This window comes from Microcaecilia unicolor, chromosome 8 (genome assembly GCF_901765095.1).
Source record: "Microcaecilia unicolor chromosome 8, aMicUni1.1, whole genome shotgun sequence".
Taxonomy (NCBI): domain Eukaryota; kingdom Metazoa; phylum Chordata; class Amphibia; order Gymnophiona; family Siphonopidae; genus Microcaecilia; species Microcaecilia unicolor.
The window spans coordinates 11398473-11421939 of record NC_044038.1 but is presented as its reverse complement, the minus strand read 5'-3'; the positions used below and the strand labels follow the sequence as shown (position 1 = coordinate 11421939).

Sequence of the window (23467 nt, the reverse complement as noted above, 5' to 3'; positions counted from 1 at the left end):
ATCCCCTTCAGCTGTCTCTTTTCCAAGCTGAAGAGTCCTAACCTCTTAAGCCTTTCCTCATCTGAGAAGAGCTCCATCTCCTTGCTTGCCTCTCTTTTAACTTCTTCTAATTCTGCTAGATCTTTAAAATACAGAGACCAAAATTGCGCAGTACTCAAGGCGTGGTCACACCATGAAGCAACATAGAGGCATTATAATATTCTTGGTCTTATTTACCATCCCATTTCTAATAATTCCTAACATTCTGTTTGCGTTTTTAGCCATCACCACACACTGGGCAGAAGATTTCAGTCTCCACGATGACATCTAGTTCTTTTTCTTGGGTGCTGACTCCTAGGGCTGGAACCTAGTATCAAATAACTACCATTCGGACTATTCTTCCCAACGTGCATCACTTTGCACTTGCCCACATTAAATCTCACCTGCCACTTGGATGACCCAGTCTTCCAACTTCTTCCTGCAATTTTTCACAATCTGCGCATGTGTTTAACAACTTTAAAATTTGCAGATTTCTCAGACCTATTCAATCCCTGGGGCACTCCACTCATCACCCTCCTCCACTGAGATACCTGGCAATTTAACCCTACCCTCTGTTTTCTGTCCAACAGACCATTGCCTTCTATCTCAAGGGTTTTTAATTTTCTCAAGAGAGTCTCTCATGGAGGGACTTTGTCCAATGCTTTCTGAAAATCTAGATACACTACATCAACCGGCTCACCCTTTATTCATGTTTATTTACGCTGGTAACCTAAACCTAAAAGACTCCAGAAATAAAAGTTAATGGTCCTATTTAAGTTCTACAAACAGCTCACTTGAGTCTAAATCTATAATGACGTTAGTATGCATTAAACTAGTAAGTGTAAGCGTGCGTATGCATGCATCTTGCTCATCCCAAGATAGCGGAATTATAAATGAATACCCCAAGGGAGAGTGGAAGCGAAAATGGATAGATTTTGGGTAGCCCTTTCATAAACAGATCCCTAAGGCTTTCTAAAAGGAGAGAAATCAGTGAGCAACAAGTACACATTTCGTATACCGATACCATGCAAAGGGTTTTTCTGAGGCTAATGGGAAAATTAGAGAATCCTACATTCCCCAACCTGCACAACAAATCTCAAAGTTGTTTCTACCCAGAAAGTAAGAGCCTGACGAAAGGGAATGCAAAGTGCCAGAGCACTTTGCTTTACAAGTTCTCCAGCTGGAACAAAAGAAATACATATCTATAAAACAGAACATACCTGAACAGATCGGAGGAGTGGATCAGCAGATACATCAGCTTGGGCATAAGTACATAATTATTGCCATACTGGGAAAGACCAAAGGTCCATCAAGCCCAGCATCCTGTTTCCAACAGTGGCCAATCCAGGTCACAAATACCCGGCAAGATCCCAAAAAATCCCCAAAATGTACAAAACATTTTATACTGCTTATCCCAGGTACTAACTTAGATGGCACCAGAGAGGGCTTGAAAAAGACCCAAGAAATTTACCTGAATGTTAACTTGCCTTGAACATAGGTTTCAAAAAGGTGAGTAATTAAATCCAAATCCACCACTAAAAATAATTGTATGGAAACAAGCCTTTTTTGATAATTTAAATTTTAATCAGCCAAATACACACATTCTTATGTGATGAGAATTTTTGACCTGGGTATTGTACAGTTAATTCAAGAAATTCTGAGAAAAAGGAGGAGGGAAGTTTAAAAACTGACACCACCCCTGATGTCGCGGAAGAACATGGGCAGAAGAGGGATGCGAGAATGAATCCAGACCCTTTGAGGAATAATCCCTATCCATGAGACTAGTCTCTCAGAATATGTGAATGCCATGTTAGCATGTACTCAGAGAGTATCCTGAAAATACCAGCAAGTTACATCTCCTTCACTAATTCCTACCAAAAAAAATACTACATTTTTAAATCTAATATGAAGCGTTATTTCCTTATCCCTCCCTGCAGCTAGGTTATGTTAATCCTAAAAACAATGAACACATTCATCCTTTCGGGTGCAGAAAGAGCTTGCTTTCAGTCTTTATGCTGATCTGATGACCAGAGCTGTGGCCAGGTGATGGAATGCTGTGCCCAGGGGAACACGTGGGCACAGTGCCCCCTGGAGGTTTAACAGCAATGTTGCACTACACTCCCAGGTGGAGCCTGGGTAGTGTGCAAGGCGGCAGAGTTCCTGTTAGGCATTGGGCACAGTTCCTTGGTAGATCTTGCCTCCCACAGCTGCTATTTATTAAGGGACAGAGACTGCATTCCTTTGGCTGGCACAGCTGCTGCATCTTTCACTGAGGAGAAAAAAACAAAACACTGCATGGTTATTTATCCTTTGAAACAGCACTAGGATTAGAGGACACGCCATGAAACTGACTATGAGCAAGTTTGAAACAAATACAGGTATTGCTGTAGTCACTGCACAATTAGCTCATGCCATTGTTGTCACGGCTAGAAATACAGCTGGGTTTAAAATAGATTTGAAAAAGATTCTGGAAAGCAGGTCCATAAATAATTATTATCCACATAGATGCTGCTTTACTTCTAGAGGAAAGCAATATGGAATAAATTTTTCCTTTTGGGAGCTGTCAGGCTGCTCCTGTCAGAGACAAGATGCAGGACCACTGGTCTGACCCAGCAGGACATCCGTTAACCATGATGCCCTAGAAAGGAAAGGAAATACAGCCCACTTAACTCTCTTCAGTTATTCCTGATCTGGAGGGAACAGGCATCTCCAGTCTTACAATTAGAGGACAATAATCCCATTTCATCTTAGACCTAACCTAATCCTGCAGCGTAACAGGACCACTAAGAGAAGAAGCTCGGAGCCACACCCTCACCTTTCCTTTCTTCCTCTTTCTTTTTGGCCGCCTCTTCTCTCTGTTTCCGTATGATGGCTAGCCGAGCCAGGTCTGCTTTTGCTTGTTCTGTTTTACCAGCTAAATGCATTTTCATGTACCTTTCTTTAGCCTTCTGTTTTTCTATTTCTTCTCTGGTTAAGTGAAACAACAATCTGAATTATTCGGGTAGAGGATGCTTCAACACAGAAAAAAAAAAATTAAATTAAATTGAAGAACTGCAATAACTTCCCAAACTAAGGATTCAGAATGGCAGGAACTAGTAGTTTTCATGTTAGGGATCTGAACACCCGAGCAATTCTTATGCTGGTCCAATAAAAAGGATCATACCCCTCAGAGTCCTACCTCAAATTAATAGAATTCTGGACTAGTTTTGAAAGATCACCAGCTGACGTGATTATGAACTGCCTGATTATGGCTGGTACCAAGAGAGACACTACGAGGCTTAGAGAGAACAGCATATTTCTTTTTCCTTAAAAATAAATACATTTGAGGCAGATGGAAAATAGAACTCTAAAGACCTGAATTATCAAAGCTTTTCTCCCTAGGCACAGAATGTCAAAACCCCTTTGATAAATCGGCTCTGCGTGTTACTATACTAACTGCAGCAACATGCGATGCCTCCTGGCAAGGCACAATGTAACACTCTCTCTCTCTCCCCACCCTGACAACTTTTTCTACAGTATGCCAAGTCCCTTAGACTAACCTGTCTGAACAGGTTGAAAGAATGTGCGCCCCACTATCACAAAGTCTACACTGGAGCTCCACCCTTCAAACGCACATAAAGAGCCTCATGATCCAAGCATTCTTCCCCATATAAACACACAATGGAAGAAACCTTCTAATCTGTAGGCCCCAAAGACAGACATGTTAATCTCCAGTATGTAATGCTAATCTATTTGAGGTTCTTTTGTTTAAGATAGTTAGGTTCTGGTGCTGTGTGAGCAAGATTTTGTTTTGACATTATTCATTTTTTCTGGTGCGTCAGGGTTTATCAGCGATTGGCTTTTATATTGAATTCTAGACTCAATCTACATTAACCTTATATAGAGGAAATCTCTCTGGAAAGTTGGCCACAAAATATATTACTTTTATATCGGACTAATGGATCATTTGCAGCTTATTTGCTGACCTTGATTCCAATATGGAATTTTAAGAAAGTTTCCTCCGAGTCCAAAATGTTAGTTTGCTTACATTAAACCTTGCACAGAACAACTGTGCAGTTATGAGATCTACTACTACTACTTAACATTTCTAGAGCGCTACTAGGGTTACGCAGCGCTGTACAATTTAACAAAGAGAGACATTCCCTGGTCAAAGAGCTTACAATCTAATAGACAAGTGAAGGGTCGGTCCGATAGGGGCAGTCAAATTGGGGCAGTCTGGATCTCTGCAAAGCCAGCACTACTAGTGAGGCCTTACAATGTAGGCTGAAAGATAAGATCACACAAAACTAACATATGCGCTGCGGCCAAAATAGTTGCATTCCCCAGTGAGTGTTTTCTAGTCTATCAGGAATAACTATGGTATAATTATTAAATAAATAGAAACAGTATGTTATAAACAGCACAGGCAATGGGAAAAAATACACTGAGTATTCGAACCAGAAAAAGTGTGTGTTTTACTTTACTTTCTGTATCAGCTCTGTATGATGGGCTACCGTGATGTTGTGTGGCCTGCAAAGAATCAAGATCATTTTCTCTGGAATCAGCTGTGGCAACCAGCCATTTGGCCACATGACGAAATGAATACCAGGGTTGAGAATAATGGCACAAAGTACTGAATCAATGACTGCTTTCACCCCTGCAGTAATGTCTTCAGGTCCAACCCAGACAAATTCTAAGGTCCTGAAGGATCCTTGGCCCAAACTGGGTTGACAGTTTAGAATTTACCTATATCCAGCTATCCCTCCCCCATGTACCGATGACCACGTGATGTGTAACACAATGAAACTTGAGGCTGGCGATGACATGACATAACCCCAGCAGGCTGAGCCCTCCTGTAGACCACCACAATCCATTAAGGGGAGGGTGTGGGGGGGAGGAAGTTATCAACATGAAGTGGAGGAGTCGTCTAATGGTTAGTGCAGTGGGATGAGAACCTGGATAACTGGGTTCAATTCCCAATGCAGCTCCTTGTGACTCTGGGCAAGTCAATTAACCCTTCGTTGCCCCAGATACATAAAACAAGATTGTGAGGCCAGTAGGGACAGAGAAAGTACCTGCATGGAATATGTAAAACGCTTTGGTTGTACCTCAGAAAGGCAGTATATGAAGTCCATGATCCTTTATGGGCTACAGTTGAGACATGCTATTTTACTGTTTATTCCAGTTATTAATAATTGGGTCTCATTGCATAAAATGGGACCTGAGCTAAACTAGCACAAGTTAGTGGTAAAATAACCGGTCTTAAATCGTAGCCCACGTTGATAACTTCTCTCCTTTAGGGTGCATCTGGTTTTGCTTAATAATGACATCCAGTCTTTGCTTCCATTCTAAACAGTAAAGTCCAAGGAGACGCAGGCACATCAATAAGGATTTCAATTACTAAAGTGCTTTAATGGTACCTGATGCTGAACCCCAGAACCACACTGTGGTATGACGTGGAAAGTGAACTAGCTCATCTCGGTTAAGCTTTCAATCTTTTATCACAAGCCAACAGTACTATCCACTTACACGTGCAACACTTCCGGGCCTAGTCAGCAATGCCAGCCCCTTCCTAGCAAGGAAAAAGAGCACAGTACTGTTGGGCAGCCTATTTCGCATTGAAGGAATGGGAAAGAAGCCCCCCCCCCCCCCTGGATATTAGAAATAAAAGCAGAATTGTTACCTCTCTCTCCTAGACAGTTCCTTTGGCCCATCGAGATCCAGCTGAGTTACTTTTTTGGCTGTTTGAACTGCTCGATTGGGATTCTCTATGTCTATCAACCCTTCTACGCCTTTGTGCTTTTGCTAGGATTCAGAAAGGAAAAAAAAACCCCACCTGTTATCTCTGAAGAACTGACAAGAAGATTCCTGTTTGACTGTCAGGATCATATTTATTTATTGCATTTGTATCCCACATTATCCCACCTATTTGCAGGCTCAATGTGGCTTACATAGTTTTGTAAACATTGTCATTACAGGATAGCAGATACATTTAGTATTGTGTAGAAATTAAGTGAGGGAAGGAAGAAGAAGGAAGGGAGTGGTTAGGGTAATAATAGGAGGTGGGTTTTCTTAACTGAGTGGGTTGGTGGGGAGGATTACTGTGGCTATCGGATCTCATTGTAGGCCTTGTTGAAGAGATAAGTCTTAAGAGATTTGCGGAAGACAGGCCTTCCCTCCCTAAGCTGGTAAAACATGGATCACACCCTCTTCCCCATAAAAGTTTCTTCCAAGGTAGCTGACTGCAAACCAATGAACTTTATAGATTACCAAAGCTGCTCTTGCTTTTTTTGTCTTTAGTGCAATAAACCACAATTTAAAAAAAAAAAAAAAAAAAAAATCATCCCTTTGAAAGTAAAAAAGCAAACAATGTTTCATTTAATGGGTAATTTATAATCTAATTGGTTTTTTTTTTCTTAGTATTTATATACTACCCAGATCTAGGTGGTTTACAATTTTCTTTTTCAGGTACTGGCACTCTCCCCTTAATGGGCTCACAAGTATATTGTACCTGGGGCAACGGAGGGCTAAGTGACTTGCCCAGGGTCGTACGGAGCTGCAAAGGGAATTGAACCCAGTTCCCCGGGATCTCAACTCACTTCTGACCGTCAGGCAGCAGCGGGAATCGAACCCGACGCAGTCACTAACCATTAGGCCACTCTTCCGCTGGTTCATTCTCATGGCACAATAAGTGAAATGAACCTAGGGACAACTGGGAGAGAAGGATAACCAGGAAGACTGAGTGGTCCACTGGCTATTTTCTCATCTTCTGATTAACTGGGATAACCATTAGTTCCCCCCTACTATAGTGAGGTCTATGAGTAGGAGACACCACCATCCCAAGCGGAGACCTACAAACAGCTGTGACATCTACGTCAAGTCCCACATTATAGACATGAACATGGATGCTTTTCTGTGTTTGAAACATAAACAGAGGACAGATAAGGATTAAGGCTAAATCAGTTTGACCAACACCATTCCTCCTGTCCTACTATAGGCCCCCAGTTCATCTTTGACTTATCTTCTACAAATGTGATACTACAATAGAGAGGAATTTGCTAGTTTCTGATTTACTGATAGTGTGAGTGCTAATCCCTTATGCCCCTCTCCCTAACACTGAAGCCTCCTGTCCAGTGGCGTAGCCACAGGTGGGCCTGGGTGAGCCATGGCCCACCCACTTAGGGCTCAGGCCCACCCAACAGTAGCACATGTTTAGTGGTAGCTGGTGGAGATCCCAAGGTCCACCAGCTGAACACTTCCCCCTGATGGTAACGAAAACACTACTCTCCATGATACTGGCACCTGCGCACTCTCAGTTTTCATCGAATGCCTGTTGCAAACTGCCAAGGTGGAAAAAAGCGTGCTGAGATATTTTTTTGGTGGTGGTGATGGAGGGGAGAAGAACACTTGGTGCCCACCCACTTCCTGCCTAGGACCACCCAAAATCTGTTGACAGGCTACGCGCCCCTGCTCCTGTCCCAGCTGGTACTGCTTTTCATTTTTGTCTGTGACATAAGACAGCACTCTGACCACAGTACATGTGACAAAGCATCATGAAATGTCACACTGCAACTCTGCATTAGCAAAACCAGGAAGAATTACAGCAATTGTATCAGGGGAGCTACTCGCAGTATGGCATCAAATTTCTTCAAGGACTAGGTGCTATGTTAAATAATGTTACAATTCAATATGGCAGTAACCGACCAGGACGAATGTCCCTATTCAGTGCCTGGAGAAATCCAACCTCGTCAATGCAAGCTTTACACTTGGTTGACCGAGAGCTTCTGCAACGTTTAATAACTTGCTCAGATATAGAGACTGAGAACTAACCTGGTAATCTTCATCGTCCTCACTTTCGTCAGAGTCCTTTTTCTCCTTTGCTGGACACCCTGCTGCCCCCTCGCCGCCACCATCACTCATCTCCTCTTCTTGCTGTGAGGGACAGATGTTCTAACAATTACCATTGACTGGTATGCTGACGGTATTAAATGCATCTTTGTTGTTAAAGACTGAGCCCAGCAAAAGGGTTAGATCTACAACACACCTATACCAATGTGTAAGATTCTTAGGACCTCTCCAGGATCTATTGATAAGGTGTCAACAGAGAATGTCTAACAGCACAGGCGCATTCAGATCTTTAAAAATTCTTAGTGTTACTAAAAATATTTGCATGTGGGCTAAATGTTTTTGATTATGGGATGGCACTGCTCCATTATTAAGAGAGGTTTCTGCAAGCTCTCTGTAGTAAAGAATCAAAGTCATCTTTGGATTTTTAGATACATTTAAAATCTCACTTTCATAACTTTGGGTCCAAGAGTGTTTCACAATCTGTTTTATAGTTGAGGCAAAGGAGGGTTGTAATTTGCCCAAGGCCTCAAGAAGCACTGGTAGAAAATGCAGAATTTAAGCCCTGGTTCTCAGCTCACTGTTCTAACCACTAGGTTATTTTTCTTTCAGTTTCATTATCTTTACTTTTTTTTTTTTTTTTAATAATTACAGGACAGTGAGTTATATATACTTCAATCTCATCTGATGGTGCTTTTTTACAGTCCTATGTGCTTTGACATACATACGTGACCTTTGGGAGACTTCCGGTTCAGTTTGGGATTAACTAAGAAGATGTTTTGAAGACGTTAACTGGATCTTTATTGACAATTTTGGATTTTCCAGTTCTGAATACTAACAAAACTGGATTACATGGCCCAAATATACTATTCCTTGAACCTTGTATACAAAGTTACAGATATGGCATTGCTTCTACACCCCGAATTGTGAGAGCTGGGGTAACCCTGCACTCTGACCTATCAAAGCAGATAAATAACAACAAGATGGCAAAACTCTGCCTGTCTTGCAACCTTATCTGTCTCCTGAAGACCTTACTAGTTATATTTTACTATATAATTGCTTAGACTATAACACTATTATTGGGTCTCCATAAACAGCTTAGAGCGCAGCAAGAAAAGAATTCTGGATTTTAAACCGTCTGGCACTGGAAGCCCTTAATTGGTTCTCAGTTTTATCCTGGATCAAGTTGTAACCTACTTCACCCTGTCAAGCTCTTTTTAAGGAAAATACTCTTTATTTAAACGAGAGATTGATTTGTTATCAGCCAAATGGGGCGTTGGGTTCTTCACAGGAAGGCCCACAGGGGCTACCCTGCTGTTTCTACCATGAAATGCACCGAGAGCCATGGAGAACAGCCTTTTCATGTTGTGCTCCCTATTTATGGAATAAGGCTCCTGTGGAGTTGGGGTTATGTACAGATCAGCTGGCGTTTTACAAAGTTTGAAAGAGACATGGCTCTCTGATGAGCCCTTTAAATGGATTTTTAATTGTTAACTCTTATTTAGGTTTTGTGTATACTATTTTTTCTAAATGTACTGTAAAGAGACTGGGCCATTGCATAGCAGCAGACACTTCAGAAATCAAAAGAAGAATAAGAAATCCTCATGAAGCAACAATGATTGGGAAGACGGGTCGCTCACACAGCACAGAACGTCATATCTAGATTGCAGTTCTTATGTCTTTCCTCAAGACACAGAGATGCTCACACACCACAGAATACACGAAAAGTAGAGGCTGACCACAGACTGAACCAACTCAGGAGATAATGCTGGGCAAAACGCCTCATTCAAGGGACCAGACACGGTCTGTGTTTTGACGCACCAAGGTGTCTGCTTCAGGGGTCACAAAGGAGATTCACAGAGTGCAAACAAACAGAATTACAAACAAAGGTGAACTCTATGAAATCAAGTTTCCTCCACAAACCAGCTTGGAGGAGAGAAAAAAAAAAAAACCACCAGCATGGCGGCAAGGAAATGGTGCTTGTGAGAAGGTTGGTTCAGTCTGTGGTCAGCCTCTACTTTTCTTGTGCCGTGTGGATTCAACGTAGAGGTTTTTCCTGTTTGGTGTTCCTGATCCTACACACCACAGAATGTCATATCTGGTGTGCTCTCCCCGCTCTTTCCAACTAATGACAACCCTCTCCTTCCAGCATCAAGGAAGTTGAAAGAATACTTGCCCGTGCCTTTTCTTTTTCTGCTTGAAGTTGGGCATCGATCTCTTCAGGACTTGTGTACTGCCTGGCTCGGCCCTTATGGCCTCCTTTCCTACCTGGTAAGGTGAAAATTGGTTTATTAGTAAGTCTGACTGTCCTTCTTGATATCAGTAATTGAAGAATGTACTTTTCTGCACAACTTAAAATGAGAACATGAATACATAATTGAAATTTCAAAAGCAGAGATACTCGTGCTGTGGCTTTTCTATAACTAAGAATGTTGAATAAGAACAGAGTCAAATGTGCTGAAATTCCAGAGCCAAACATTCATTTAATAAGGTTGGGCTCTAGATCTTTCCTCCATTTTAAGGGGAGAATAACCAAAGCCCCACCCCCTTCAAGGTGCAGGTTGTTTAGTCAAAATCATAGCAAACCATCTATATTTTTGAAATTAGTAAGAAACAAAAACTATAGAAATGAAGTCAGAGCAATCTCATCATTTTGAAATCATTGCTAACAGAAGACTTGAAATAACATAGCTGATACAATTCACATTAAGGGGGAGGGGGTTAGTTATCAAGGTGCGGTAAAAAGTCACACCTTAATTTCTCATGGGAGTGATCAACCTGTGGTCATGGTACATAAATAACAGTTTGAAAGTTCTGCAAATTCATACTGCCCGGGAGAATCAAGTTGCAAAGCCACAGCCTGATGCTCCCGAGCCACATTTTAATGTGACTGGGCATTAGTTAGCCCTCCCTACCCCTGTTGCACCCCCTCACCTCAAATATCCATTCTACCCTCCCAATGCCTCTCAAAGGGCTCTCTCTCCTCTCAAGCTACCCCACCCATCTTTATTAATCCTTGGGGTCTAATAGGTATGGGGCAGGACCTATCCCCAGTTGCTTCTGCACTTGCTGTAGTGATAGTTTCACAGTTCTATCACTGGGGGGCAATTTACTGCCATATAAGGGCCTTTTATGAGACTACCACTATCGCTTCCTGGAACCATTTTGAACCTAGCACCAGCAGGGCAATCGCAACTGGGAATCAATTTACATAGTAATGAGATGTTTTGAATGCTTTGCATCTCATTACTATGTATCCAGTGCTAAAAATAACGTATGGTATGGTAATATGGAAATGGGACTTGACTCGTAACCACTCGCCTCCACCTACCCTCCTCTCTTTCATCCCGTTCACATTGATTTGATTACTTTATTTATTTTTTGTCTATTAGATTGTAAGCTCTTTGAGCAGGGACTGTCTTTCTTCTATGTTTGTGCAGCCCTGCGTATGCCTTGTAGCGCTATAGAAATGCTAAATAGTAGTAGTAGTATACCGCCTTTCTGAGGTTTTTGCAACTACATTCAAAGCAGTTTACATATATTCAGGTACTTATTTTGTACCAGGGGCAATGGAGGGTTAAGTGACTTGCCCAGAGTCACAAGGAGCTGCAGTGGGAATCGAACTCAGTTCCCCAGGATCAAAGTTCACTGTACTAACCAATAGGCTGCTACTCCGCTCCATGTTATTACCGTTTAACACGTATCAAGGGGTAAATTCCACGTGTTATAGTTACAACACCTTAATAGCTACCCTCCTAATTTTGCTTTGCTGTTAAGAAAACCACATCAAAGCATGTAAAGACAAACTTTGTAAAAGCAATGGGCAACATCAACTTTTACCTGGCTGATATAAGGCCTCATTTTCAAAACAGAAAAACATCTAAAAAGTGGAATAAAGCTGCAGATGGATTTTTTTTTTTTTTTTTTGCCAAAACACACAAATAGCTATTTTTGAAACCCATTTTAAGATGGTTTTCTATGCAGTTCGTCTTAATCTCAAGGGGGCGTGTTGGAGGCATGTTTTGGGCGGGACTAGGGTGGGCTTATGATGTAGATATTTTTCTGCAATAGAACACTGTAAAAATGATGTTTTAGGCTGGACCATTTTAATAATGACTAAGTGCCAAAAAGGTACCTGAACTGATCAGATGACCACTGGAAGGACAAAGGCCTGACCCCCCTTCCTTAATCCCCCAGTGGTCACTGACTTCCTCCACTCCCCTAAGAGGTGAAAGTGACAGTATATACCAGGCTGTATGACAGCTGCACATATAATGGCCATTCCTCTTACAACAGCAAGTAGGTCCCTGAAGTAGCCTAGTGGTCGGTGCAGTGCACTGTAGAGAAGGGGACCCAGTCCCATATTCCACTCTAATTGGGTGGAGATTGTGAGCACCACAAAATATCTACTGTACCTACTTATAGGTGACACCTGCAGGCTTAAGGGCTATTATATTGGTGTTCGGTTGAGTACAGTACATTTTTTTGCTATTCCTGCTGGGCTATCAATCTATATAAATGAGAAGTGACCGACTCACCCGCAAATGAGCAGTAGAGACCGAACACAGAGCGCAAAAGTCCAAGCCCCGCCTCCACCAGCAGCAGAGCCCAAAAGGGAGGAGGTCTTGGACATGGAAATCGGAGGAGGAGGGAGGAGGCGGAACTGAGGGGGAAATGGATGCAGCGATGGAGGCGAACTGACGACAGGACTCACGGGAGGTCTTAGGCAAGTAAGTTAGTAGGACACGGCAAAGGCGGAAAGGGGGGGGGGGGTCAAAGGTGGCAGAGTGGACATGGATGGGTGGACATGGATGGGAGCCAGAGGATGGAGGGCAGGGGAGAGAACAACTGATGGACACGGGTAGATGGAGCGGATGGGAGGGGAGGAGAGAAGAGGGTTGCTGGATATGGCTGGAGGTCAGGGGAGAGAAGAGGGTTGCTGGACATAGATGGATGGAGGGGAGGGCAGGGAGAGAGGAGAATTGTTGAACATGGATGGAGGGGAGAGACATTCTGGACATGGATGGAGGGGAGGGAACACAGAGAAAGGAGATGCACATGGATGGATGGGAAGGGAGAGAGAAGAAATGCTGGACATCCAGCTATTCCACTACATTTTTAAAAACAAAAAACTCGCCCGTTTTAACGGGCTGAACGGCTAGTATAATATAAGGGAGTAATGGAGAGATTTGTACCTAGGATCTTGTCTGAAGTCCACTGCAGTGCCCCCCCTGTGGCCCACTGCTGTGCTGGGATATCTGTTACCAGTCTACTAAGAATGATTCCCCCCCACCCCGTACACCCCAATGGCTATTTTTGTACGTTTCTTCCTAGAAGATTTTTGTTAGAAAATAGTACCAAAAAAGAGAGACACTGAGCACAGAAAACAGCTGGAAAACAGTTATTTTCTAAACAAAAACACTGATGTTTTTCTGGTTCGAAAATCGCTATATTCGCCACTCGATTTTTGGATGTTTTCAGCAAACTGTTCTAAATTGGACTTAGATGTCATATCGAAAACGCCCCTTAGTGTATCAAAATAAGGAACTTAGTGTTCCTCTTTAGATTTACGTCAAATAAAAGTTACAAACGTACATTGTTCCAAGTAAGGGATGTAAATGTTGCTGCTTCTTTACAAATCAGCATGGAGCAGGGGAAGAAATTGTGCAAAGCTCAGTTGATAGTATCAGTTATTGTTTTAACACGTCATCAAAAAGATGATGAGACATCTCATGTTTATCCTTAATGTATTAAGCATAGTAGCAACTAGTTATAGGTGAAAGACTTGCAGTCCTACAAGGGTTATAACATATCAAAAATGGTCCACAGATTAGAATGCAAGATTACTACTACTACTTATCATTTCTAAAGCGCTACTAGGATGTACACAGCGCTGTACACTTGAACATGAAGAGACAGTCCCTGCTGGACAGAGCTTACAATCTAATTAGGACAGACAAACAGGACAAACAAGAGATAAGGGAATATTAAAGTGAGGATGATAAAATAAGGGTTCCGAACAAGTGAATAAGGGTTAGGAGTTAAATGCAGCATCAAAAAGGTGGGCTTTTAGCTTAGATTTGAAGACGGCCAGAGATGGAGCTTGACATACCGGCTCAGGAAGTCTATTCTAGGCATATGGTGCAGCAAGATAAAAGGAACGGAGTCTGGAGTTAGCAGTGGAGGAGAAGGGTGCAGATAAGAGAGATTTACCCAGTGAACGGAGTTCCCGGGCAGGAATGTAGGGAGAGATGAGAGATACTGAGGAGCTGCAGAGTGAATGCACTTATAGGTCTTTAAGACCTTACAAAAAACAACATACAAACACCAACAGTAGGAAAAAGACTTGTGTAACAAGCCACCTAAAAGTTGGCACTAGGTAAAGTATCTGCTTGGAATTTCATTGATGGAGACCTGGTCCAGAAATACCGAATTCCAACTTTACCTTTGTCTGCCCCACTACACAGTTCCTCAATCCAAAGAGACGTATTGCCAGGTCTTATGAATTCCACTTCGGCTCCTTTGTCTCTTCAGGGTAGAGCCCTACATCAAAAGGACATTCAGTTTCTTAAACTAGCAAAGTCCATACACCCACGGATCTTAGGACTTGCTTGGCTACAATGTCACTCGCCACATATCAGTTGGAGATCTAACGGTATTGTGGCCTGGGAGCCTTCATGCTTCCACTCCTGTTTTAACACCAGACAAGCCTCTCAGACTGCTGGGGTCGGTGACTCCTCTACAACCTCCTGTACCCCATGGCCTTCCTCTCTTATATACCCTGTCGAGGTCTTCTGTAAAAAGGAAGCAGACACGCTGCCAGCCTACAGAGAGTTTGTGCGATTGACCTACTATCAGGAAAAATACCCCCTCGGGGTCGGGTTTACAGGTTAGTGTTGGGAAATGTGGCACTTGATGGCAGGAGGAAGCGGGTCTGGAACCAGGAAGAACACTAACAGCCTGCCAGGACAAAAGGAGCTGGGTGAACAGCTGCAGCTACCACCAGGGCTCTGAAAGAATGAAGGAAGTGGAAAAAAAAAGCCAAAGAACATATACAGTATCCCCAGGATTCTATATATGGCAGCTAAATTTGCACACGCAGATAAACTAATGAGCCACTGGCTGCTAATTACTGGCGTTAATTGGCACTAGTTTGGATTTATGCATGCATCGTATAAGCATGTAAATTCAAGGAGGCAAGGCCAGGAGCGTTCCCAGAATTTATGCGTATTGTTACAGAACGGACCTAATCTGCATTAGGTGCTAGCACTTACACCTGCTTTCAAAAGGCATAATTTCTGGTGCCTTAAATTAGGTGCTGTTTATGTGCTTAGCCGCTACTCTATAAAAGGCGTGGATCCTTTATAGAATAGTGCTCAGTGTTTATATTTTGAGATACCATTTATAGAATAAGTACATAAGTATTGCCATACTGGGACAGACCAAAGGTCCATCAAGCCCAGCATGCTGTTTCCAACAGTGGCCAATCCAGGTCACAAATACCTGGTAAGATCCCAAAAAAGTACAAAACATTTTATACTGCCTATCCCAGATAGTGGATTTTCCCCAAGTCCATTTAATAATGGTCTATGGACTTTTCGTTTAGGAAGCAGTCCAAACTTTTTTTTTTAAACTCCGCTAAGCTAAACACTTTTACCACATTCTCTGGCAACGAATTCCAGAGTTTAATTACACGTTGAGTGAAGAAAAAACTTTTCTAGTAAAAGGTGTATATGACATGACCATTAATCTGGATCTCCCCTCCAGTACGAGCCTTTTGTAAGATCTGCTCCCTATCGGCATACTTAATGAAGCAGACAACAAAATCTCTAGGCTTATTAGGCAGAGGCTGCTTGAGGGTGTGGTGAGCCCTCTCCAATTCCAAATCCGTGGACAGGTCCTCAACCCCTAGCACTTGCTTGCAGATGGTCTGTACAAGTTGTGCCACACTTTACTGTGCACCCCCATCCGGAACGCCTTAAATGTACAAGCTGTTACGCCTGCAGTGATTTTCCAAATCATCTTATTTAGATTTTGCTCACACCTTTTTCAGTAGTAGCTCAAGGTGAGTTACATTCAGGTACTCTGGATAATTCTCTGTCCCAGGAGGGCTCACAATCTAAGTTTGTACTTGAGGCAATGGAGGGTTAAGTGACTTGCCCAAGATCACAAGGAGCAGCAGTGGGATTTGAACCGGCCACCTCTGGATTGCAAGACCGGTGCTCTAAGCACTAGGCCACTCCTCCACTCCTTATAGAGGAACTCAGCATGCTGTGTCACCAAGCCATCATGCTTATTCTGCACCTGCCAAGATCACCTCAGTGTGCTCGTCCACTTCAAGGCCCTCAACCTGCACTTCCGTATCACGCACTTCCTGGCTAAGGAATCAAGCTTTGCGGAAATGTCCTCCTACACAGTCTGGAAGTCAGATGTGAGATTTTGAAACAGCTTACAAAACTCAGAAGGGACCCCATGAACTTCCCGCCTCCACTTTTCAGTTTGCCTGCCAGAGCTATCCGGCAACTCAATAGTCCACGCGGTGTTCAAGGGATGCCTGGCAAGACTGGGCTGAACCGGTTGTGCAACGAAACTGGCGAAGAGCTTCCTTTGCTGAAGAACTCTTGCACTTCTGTGATATTTAGATGGTAAGATTGCCACAGTTTAGCCAGGAATTCGCTGTGATGGTGAGGGATTGTCGCTGAAAAAACAGCACGGAGTACCAAAGCTCAGATTCAAGCATCCATGCTGGTGGCTGATGTTACTTCATCCCTTCTCCTGCCATCGAATGCCACATTTCCCAACACCAGTCTCTTTACCTAGTGCCAAATTTTTAAACAGTTTTTAAACATCAACTAAGTTTCCAAGAATTTTGGTTGGTGTCTTCAGTTTCCTAAAAATCTTAACGCTCCTGCTGGAAGATTTTGGTTCTCAGTATATGGTAGCTCTTGACATTTCTACAGTTTAGGACATCTATTTGAATTAGTCTTGTTTCTAGCATTGGTGGTAGCTCAGCACAGTGAAGTGGCCCAATTCTGTTACTTTAATCTGTATATCTTTCCTAATTGAAAAGGAAGGGACTGTAAGCTCTCCAGGGACAGAGAAATACCTTGTGTACCCGAATGTAATTCACCTCGAGCTACTACTGAAAAAAGGTCAGCTAAATCCAAATAAATAAAAACTAAAAGTCTTTACAAAAATGATCCAACTACTATAATTGCTATTATGTTCAATATAATTACATTTGTATGCAAAATAAGAGAATACATCCTACTTGTTGCCCAATTCAAATTCTCTCAAAAACTAGCTCTTCTATAGTAGAGAACAGAACTGCTGAGGTTTTATAAGAGTCTCAAGCCCAGATGCATAAAAACTAACGAGCCAGTAACATGCGTTTTATACTGGCTGTAGCCGGTTAAGCGAGCACGGAGCTCAGTGAGACATGCACAAAGGGGCTCTGCATGCTCTTTTCCTGTCACTGTAGCAGCTAACGATAATTGCATCCCAAGTTATTTAAATGAGCTACTTACCATTCAACTGTGCAACCATTCAACTGTGCATTCAGAGTACTACATAGCCGTTTTCCTAGCGATGCACAGAAAAGACTGTCTCCCCTAACGATGAATTTTTACCGGATGGTCAGGAACTGCCGGTACTGCCTGGCTGGCTGAGGAGACCTCTGCCAGTCCCCTGTCCCGAACAGGAAGCTGAGGGGGCAGGGAACCCTCTTGCTCGGAAGGAGGGTGGGGATGCATCTGGAGGATGGGGGGGGGGGGGGATGCTTCCCCCGGGTGGCAATCAAGGTAGGTAGGCTGCTGTGCCACACAAGCCAATGCGCTCATTCTTCCTCTTTCATATTAATGATGTGCCCTTTTCTACTGATAGCTCTCCCACTCTTCCCAATCTGCGGCACTCTCATCCCTCTCTACGTTTCTGTTAAACTTCTGGGTGCCACTATTGATAACTCTTAGTTTTGATACTCATGTTTCCAACCTCATAAAAAAACTGCTCTTTACAACATCTTCATTCTGTTTGTCCCTCTTATAGATATCACAGCGCTGCAGCTCTTAGTCTATTCCCTTGTCCTTCCCAGATTGGGCTACTGCTATTCTCTACTCTCAGACTTGAAATCGTCTCAGCTACATCAATTACAATTAGTTTAAAATAATAGCGTAAACACTTATCATAGGTAAGAAAAGCTTTCCACACAGGCCTTCCTTCATTTCTTAATAATGCACTTATTTTCTTATACCCCTGCCTGTATTTTACGCTCTGCTGAACAAAATCAGGCTTTACCTATCAAGGTACAAAGATATGGAATTCTCAGCGTAATCCATTAAAACGTAACAGATTATCTCTTATTTTGTTAGATGTTGAAAATATTTTTATTTATTAAATCCCTTGCTCACACTTGCTCTTGTTATTCAATAGTAGTGAAGTTTATGTATTGTATTACTACATATGCCAATACTTATTGTACTGTACGTTTCGCAAATGTTTATTGTTAGCCACATTGAACCTCAACTTGTTTGATATAACGTGGGATATAAAAAATAAATACCTCCTATTATTCAGTAAAGTTTGAGACAACCCATGTCTCTTGCTTTAAAGTAGTTGCCCCATCACTTTGGAGTAGACATTCCTTACAAAATTTAAGCAAGCACTAAAAACATGATTTTACAAAAGCATTTCCTCCAGATTAAGGGGTCCTTTTACTAAAGCTGTCAGAAAAAGTGGCCCTAGCAGGCTGTGGGATTTTTTTCTGTGCACTAAGGCCATTTTTACTGCAGCAGTAAAATGGACAATTTTCCACTCAAAACGTTTTTAATGTATGTTCATTCAACTAACTTTTGTCTATTATCAATTCTAATACAAAGACATACATTTCTGTTTGCTTTCAATTTAAAAGAGCCCAAGACTGAAAGAAGAAAAGAAATTAAAAATAAAGAGAGCAAGAGAGAAATAAATTAAATGTGAATTTTATGAGTTAGGATTAACAAAAAAAAAAAAAAGAAAGAAATCTAATCCCTTCAACATTATGTAGTCTCCTGGTCTGCCTGACGTCATGAAAACTGGCAGCGACTCATTTTTATTACTACCTCTCATTGAAGAAAGAGAATAAGGCATAAGCTCCTCCCCCTCCAGTTCCCTCTCAACTACTCATTCTCAGGCACAGAATGAAGCAGAATCACTAGGACCATAACCTGAATACATACATACGGCACTGAGAACACGAGAAAGCAGGGACTTGTACGTGCTCCTTCTTCTCATGAAAAGACAGTCCTATAACCTCTCCTCTCCCCTATTAAAAAAGATATGCCAGCACCCCTCCTCTCTCCTATTAAAAAGATATTCCAGTACCCCTTCCTCCCCCTTATTAAAAAAAAGATATTCCAGCACCCCTCCTCTTCCTGATAAAAAATATTCCAGCAACCCTCCTCTACCCTATTAAAAAAATATATTCCAGCACCCTTCCTCTTCCCTATAAAAAATATTCCAGCACCCCCTCCTCCCCCTTATTAAGAGCTATTCCAGTGTGACCCCTTCTCCCCTATTAAAGATATTCCAGTACCCCCCTCCTCCCCCTTATTAAGAGCTATTCCAGTGTGACCCCTTCTCCCCTATTAAAAAGATATTCCAGTACCCCCTCCTCCCCCTTATTAAGAGCTATTCCAGTGTGACCCCTTCTCCCCTATTAAAGATATTCCAGTACCCCCTCCTCCCCCTTATTAAGAGCTATTCCAGTGTGACCCCTTCTCCCCTATTAAAAAGATATTCCAGTACCCCCTCCTCCCCCTTATTAAGAGCTATTCCAGTGTGACCCCTTCTCCCCTATTAAAGATATTCCAGTACCCCCTCCTCCCCCTTATTAAGAGCTATTCCAGTGTGACCCCTTCTCCCCTATTAAAAAGATATTCCAGTACCCCCTCCTCCTCCTTAAGAGATATTCCAGTGTGACCCCTCCTCTCCCCTATTAAAAAAAAATTCCAGTACCCCTTCCTCCCCCTTATTAAGAGCTATTCCAGTGTGACCCCTTCTCCCCTATTAAAAAGATATTCCAGTACCCCCTCCTCCCCCTTAAGAGATATTCCAGTGTGACCCCTCCTCTCCCCTATTAAAAAAAAATTCCAGTACCCCTTCCTCCCCCTTATTAAGAGCTATTCCAGTGTGACCCCTTCTCCCCTATTAAAGATATTCCAGTACCCCCTCCTCCCCCTTATTAAGAGCTATTCCAGTGTGACCCCTTCTCCCCTATTAAAAAGATATTCCAGTACCCCCTCCTCCCCCTTAAGAGATATTCCAGTGTGACCCCTCCTCTCCCCTATTAAAAAAAAATTCCAGTACCCCTTCCTCCCCCTTATTAAGAGCTATTCCAGTGTGACCCCTTCTCCCCTATTAAAAAGATATTCCAGTACCCCCTCCTCCCCCTTATTAAGAGATATTCCAGTGTGACCCCTCTCCTCTATTAAAAAGATATTCCAGTACCCCCTCCTCCCCCTTATAAAGAGCTATTTCAGTGTGACCCCTCCTCGCCCCTATTAAAAAGATATTCTAGTACCCCTCCTCCCCCTTAATAAGAGATATTCCAGTGTGACCCCCTCCTCTCCCCTATTAAAAAGAAATTCCAGTACCCCTTCCTCCCCCTTAAGAGCTATTCCAGTGTGACCCCTTCTCCTCTATTAAAAAGATATTCCAGTACCCCCTCATTAAGAGCTATTCCAGTGTGACCCCTTCTCCCCTATTAAAAAGATATTCCAGTACCCCCTTTCTCTTCCTCTATTAAAATATATTCCAGTGTCTCTTCCTCCCCCTTATTAAGAGCTATTCCAGTACCCCCTCCTCCCCCTTAAGAAATATTCCAGTGCCCCCCCCTCCTCTTCCTTTATTAAAATATATTCCAGTGTCTCTTCCTCCCCCTTATTAAGAGATATTCCAGACAGTGTCTCTTCCTACTACTACTATTACTACTATTTAGCATTTCTATAGCGCTACAAGGCATACGCAGCGCTGCACAAACATAGAAGAAAGACAGTCCCTGCTCAAAGAGCTTACAATCTAATAGACAAAAAATAAATAAAGTAAGCAAATCAAATCAATTAATGTGAACGGGAAGGAAGAGAAGAGGGTAGGTGGAGGCGAGTGGTTACAAGTGGTTACGAGTCAAAAGCAATGTTAAAGAGGTGGGCTTTCAGTCTAGATTTAAAGGTGGCCAAGGAAGGGGCAAGACGTAGGGGCTCAGGAAGTTTATTCCAGGCGTAGGGTGCAGCGAGACAGAAGGCGCGAAGTCTGGAGTTGGCAGTAGTGGAGAAGGGAACAGATAAGAAGGATTTATCCATGGAGCGGCGTGCACGGGAAGGGGTGTAGGGAAGGACGAGTGTGGAGAGATACTGGGGAGCAGCAGAGTGAGTACATTTATAGGTTAGTAGAAGAAGTTTGAACAGGATGCGAAAACGGATAGGGAGCCAGTGAAGGGTCTTGAGGAGAGGGGTAGTATGAGTAAAGCGACCCTGGCGGAAGATGAGACGGGCAGCAGAGTTTTGAACCGACTGGAGAGGGGAGAGGTGACTAAGTGGGAGGCCAGCAAGAAGCAGATTGCAGTAGTCTAGACGAGAGGTGACAAGGGTGTGGATGAGGGTTTTGGTAGAGTGCTCGGAAAGAAAGGGGCTGATTTTACGGATGTTGTAAAGAAAGAAACGACAGGTCTTGGTGGTCTGCTGGATATGAGCAGAGAAGGAGAAAGAAGAGTCAAAGATGACCCCAAGGTTTCGAGCTGAGGAGACAGGGAGAATGAGAGAGCCATCAACAGAAATAGAAAACGGGGGGAGCGGGGAGGTGGGTTTGGGGGGGAAAATGAGAAGCTCGATTTTGGTCATATTTAATTTCAGGTGGCGTTGAGACATCCAGACAGCAATGTCAGACAAGCACGCTGAAACTTTGGTTTGGATGCAAGGTGAGATATCAGGAGTAGAAAGGTAGATTTGGGAGTCATCAGCATAGAGATGGTAGGAAAAGCCATGGGATGAGATTAATGAACCAAGGGAAGAAGTGTAGATAGAAAAGAGGAGGGGACCAAGAACAGAACCCTGAGGTACGACGACAGGCAGAGGGATAGAAGTAGAAGAGGATCCACCAGAGTGAACACTAAAGGTGCGGAGGGAGAGGTAGGAAGAGAACCAGGAAAGGACAGAATCCACCTGGAATCCAAGTGAGGACAGGGTATCGAGAAGTATGCTGTGATCGACAGTGTCAAAAGCAGCGGAAAGATCAAGAAGAATGAGGTTGGAATATTGACCTCTGGATTTAGCCAGTAATAGGTCATTGGAGACTTTAGTAAGCGCAGTTTCGGTTGAGTGGAGAGGGCGAAAACCAGATTGTAGTGGGTCAAGAATAGCATGTGAGGAGAGAAAATCAAGGCAGTGGCGGTGAACAGCACGCTCAAGTAATTTGGAGAGAAAAGGAAGGAGGGAGATGGGTCGGTAATTAGAGGGACAAGTAGGGTCAAGTGAAGGCTTCTTAATGGATACTCGAGAGCCCTTGTCCACGTCCCACATCTGCTAAACAGAGTTTGGGTGGCTGGTTACATCTCTCTCTCTCTCTCTGTTGAACACAGCCGTCTCGCTGCACCCTACGCCTGGAATAAACTTCCTGAGCCCCTACGTCTTGCCCCATCCTTGGCCACCTTTAAATCTAGACTGAAAACCCACCTCTTTAACATTGCTTTTGACTCGTAACCACTTGTAACCACTCGCCTCCACCTACCCTCCTCTCTTCCTTCCCGTTCACATTAATTGATTTGATTTGCTTACTTTATTTATTTTTTGTCTATTAGATTGTAAGCTCTTTGAGCAGGGACTGTCTTTCTTCTATGTTTGTGCAGCGCTGCGTACGCCTTGTAGCGCTATAGAAATGCTAAATAGTAGTAGTAGTAGTAGCAACATTCCATCTAGAATCTCCAATAGTAGTAGACTTTGCGCCTTCTGTCTCGCTGCACCCTACGCCTGGAATGAACTTCCTGAGCCCCTACGTCTTGCCCCATCCTTGGCCACCTTTAAATCTAGACTGAAAACCCACCTCTTTGCTTTTGACTCGTAACCACTCGCCTCCACCTACCCTCCTCTCCTCCTTCCTGTTCACATTAATTGATTTGATTACTTTATTTTTTGTCTATTAGATTGTAAGCTCTTTGAGCAGGGACTGTCTTTCTTCTATGTTTGTGCAGCGCTGCGTACGCCTTGTAGCGCTATAGAAGTGATAAATAGTAGTAGTAGTCCCAGTGGAGCCAGGTCTCACTGGAAGGAGTTTCAGGGGAGCCTGTTCCCTCCCGGAGTCCCACTCGCTTGCTGGCCATTGTCCTTCCTCTCTAGGCCGCGTTTCCCCACCGCACTCACCTCCCTTCGGCATGACTGGAAGTGACACTCCACAGAGACAGACAGACGGGGGAATCCACCGAGCAAGGCCGCAGGCCCAACGCCGCTCGCTGTCAGCAGCGCATGCGCAGTGGGCTCGGGGGCCTTGCAGACTGAGGCGTCCGAGGCGGCTCCTGATTCCGGCCCCCCTGGCCTCAGCGCCGTAATCCGCGAGCGACGCAGACACGGGGGAAACGACCCGCCAGATCGACACGAGTGCA

The 23467-nt window shown here is 43.3% G+C and overlaps 1 protein-coding gene across 2 annotated transcripts; it reads right to left on the bottom strand.

Annotated features, from left to right (window-relative positions):
- Positions 1-1580: 1580 nt before the first annotated feature.
- PDAP1 (PDGFA associated protein 1) lies at positions 1581-23446 on the bottom strand. 2 transcript variants are annotated; one of them, XM_030211040.1, is made up of 6 exons: positions 23229-23446; positions 10025-10110; positions 7828-7929; positions 5681-5802; positions 2834-2985; positions 1581-2287 (listed from the first exon to the last, which is right to left on the bottom strand). In XM_030211040.1, the coding sequence occupies exons 1-6, from the start codon at positions 23239-23241 to the stop codon at positions 2229-2231; spliced, it is 534 nt and encodes a 177-aa protein (XP_030066900.1). In that variant the 5' UTR covers positions 23242-23446; the 3' UTR covers positions 1581-2228. The 2 variants fall into 2 exon arrangements, with proteins under 2 accessions (XP_030066900.1, XP_030066898.1); XM_030211038.1 differs by having other exon boundaries at positions 10019-10110; positions 23229-23438.
- Between the last annotated feature and the right edge of the window lie 21 nt (positions 23447-23467).

What these genes read in the sequence shown, in the direction of transcription:
- PDAP1 (XM_030211038.1), bottom strand. An exon ending in CAGAAAAAGAAAAGGCACGG is followed by an intron (nt 7,930 to 10,018) that starts GCAAGTATTCTT and finishes TGTCCCTCACAG; the next exon opens with CAAGAAGAGGAGATGAGTGA. An exon ending in GAAAGAGGAAGAAAGGAAAG is followed by an intron (nt 2,288 to 2,833) that starts GTGAGGGTGTGG and finishes TTTTCTCCTCAG; the next exon opens with TGAAAGATGCAGCAGCTGTG.